General features: G+C 43.7%; 1 protein-coding gene across 1 annotated transcript in view; it reads right to left on the reverse strand.

Annotated features, from left to right (window-relative positions):
- The window catches only part of jupb (junction plakoglobin b), a 101,150-nt gene that overhangs the window by 33,172 nt on the left and 65,478 nt on the right, over positions 1–2,500 (reverse strand). The window contains 1 exon segment of the mRNA XM_076267096.1: positions 1,863–2,101. Coding sequence (XP_076123211.1) covers positions 1,863–2,101 — 239 coding nt within the window.

A 2,500-nucleotide genomic window follows, 5' to 3' on the forward strand; every position in this document is an offset into this window, starting at 1 on the left:
ATTTGAGGTGGGCTGATTTCAGAAGAGATAGTATGACATTTAAAGTGAGACATTTTTATTTGGTCTCATAAAATGATTACATTTCTGTTGACATTTAGCGTGTGAGTTGATCTACTGTTACCGATGACCTGGAGAGGTTAATCGGATCTGAATTTGTCTGATATCAGGTCATATGGCTTAATAGAACCACAGAAAACTCTGACGGAGGGATTTACTGTCTGGCCGACTGACTGATGGGATGACTCGGATGGATGGATGGAAGCCAAGGATTCAAGGTTTTGTTGTTTTTGTTGATGACATTCCAGCTCAACTGTGTCTAAAGCAAGGCCGTAGCCATAGAGTCAACATTATGGGGTGATGGAGTGATATGTTTATATATGTTTTATTATATATGTTTTATTTGTAGTGTCTTATAGTAGCATGCAAAGCCCTGTTCTGTCCCTTGTTGTGTTATTCTATGTTATGGCATTCAATAATTATAGTTGTTATAGTTGGGGTTATAGTAAGTCCAGATATCACAATAGTTGTTAGTTGGGGTTATAGTAAGTCCAGATATCACCAGAATTGCCATTTATCTTATTGGGGCTGTTTTTAGTTATTGGAGTATTGCGTATATGAAGGGTCATCTGACATTTCAGTTGGATTGCCTGAGGCTATTTGAACAGGTACAATAAACAATCATCTAGTTCTCTCTCTCTCTCTCTCTCTCTCTCTATATATATATATATATATACTCTATATCTATATATATACATATATATATCTCTATATATACTCTCTCTCTCTATATATATATATATATAATGTATTCTAGCTAGCTAGTCTTGTTACATTTAGTTTGTGATTACATCTTGTGAGTGAGTGAGTGATAGACTATTACAGTTTAACAATGTATGTCTTTATATTGAGCAAGACATGTCAGTATATTATGATTACGGCCTTGGAGTAAAGTGAAATGTGTGTAAAGTGTGTTATGTGTAAAGTGAACTGTGTGTAAAGTGTGTTGTGTGTAAAGTGTGTTGTGTGTAAAGTGAACTGTGTGTAAAGTGTGTTGTGTGTAAAGTGTGTTATGTGTAAAGTGAACTGTGTGTAAAGTGTGTTGTGTGTAAAGTGTGTTGTGTGTAAAGTGAAGTGTGTGTAAAGTGTGTTGCGTGTAAAGTGTGTTGTGTGTAAAGTGAACTGCGTGTAAAGTGAATTGTGTGTAAAGTGAACTGCGTGTAAAGTGTGTTGTGTGTAAAGTGAACTGCGTGTAAAGTGAACTGCGTGTAAAGTGAGTTGTGTGTAAAGTGAACTGCGTGTAAAGTGTGTTGTGTGTAAAGTGAGTTGTGTGTAAAGTGAACTGCGTGTAAAGTGTGTTGTGTGTAAAGTGAACTGCGTGTAAAGTGAGTTGTGTGTAAAGTGAACTGTGTGTAAAGTGTGTTGTGTGTAAAGTGAGTTGTGTGTAAAGTGTGTTGTGTGTAAAGTGTGTTGTGTGTAAAGTGAACTGCGTGTAAAGTGTGTTGTGTGTAAAGTGAGTTGTGTGTAAAGTGAACTGCATGTAAAGTGAGTTGTGTGTAAAGTGAACTGCGTGTAAAGTGTGTTGTGTGTAAAGTGAACTGCGTGTAAAGTGTGTTGTGTGTAAAGTGTGTTGTGTGTAAAGTGAACTGTGTGTAAAATGAGTTGTGTGTAAAGTGAACTGCGTGTAAAGTGTGTTGTGTGTAAAGTGTGTTGTGTGTAAAGTGTGTTGTGTGTAAAGTGAACTGCGTGTAAAGTGGACAGCGTGTAAAGCGTGTTGTGTGTAAAGTGAACTGCGTGTAAAGTGTGTTGTGTGTAAAGTGTGTTGTGTGTAAAGTGAACTGCGATGCGAACTGAGCTGCTCTGACCTGAGCATGCGTACGAGGGCGGGGATGCCGCCGGACTTGAAGATGGCCAGCAGGCCCTCGCGCTGGTGTGAGAGGCTGTGCAGGACGCTGGCGGTGGCGCGTGCCGTCTCCATGTCCGTGGTGCTCTGCATGGCCCGCACAACGGCCGCCACCATCTGAGGGGACTGCATCAGCACGCGCCGCGACGCCTCCTTACGGGTCAGCTGGTTCACGATCATGGCCGCCTTATTCACCACCACCTGAGAGGATGGGACAGGAGGGAAGGGGAGAGGAGAGGGAACGAGAGGAGAGGAGGGGAGGGGAGGGGAGGGGAGAGGAGAGGGAACGAGAGGAGAGGAGGGGAGGGGAGAGGAGAGAGGGAGGAGAGGAGGGGAGAGGAGAGGAACGGAGAGGAGAGGAGGGGAGGGGAGAGGAGAGGAACGGAGAGGAGAGGAGGGGAGGGGAGGGGAGAGGAGAGAGGGAGGAGAGGAGGGGAGAGGAGAGGAGAGGAGAGGAACGGAGAGGAGAGGAGAGGAGAGCAGGGGAGAGGAGAGGTGAGGAGAATAGAGGAGAGGTGAGGAGAATAGAGGAGAGGAGAGGAGGGAAGAGGAGAGGAGAATAGAGGAGAGGGAAGGAGAGGAGAGATTTTGACAAATACT

Source organism: Alosa pseudoharengus, unplaced genomic scaffold (assembly GCF_046254945.1).
Source record: "Alosa pseudoharengus isolate Yale_2024_CS ecotype anadromous, Long Island Sound unplaced genomic scaffold, YU_APseudo_1.1 YU_APseudo_1.1_scf_4, whole genome shotgun sequence".
Lineage (NCBI taxonomy): Eukaryota > Metazoa > Chordata > Actinopteri > Clupeiformes > Clupeidae > Alosa > Alosa pseudoharengus.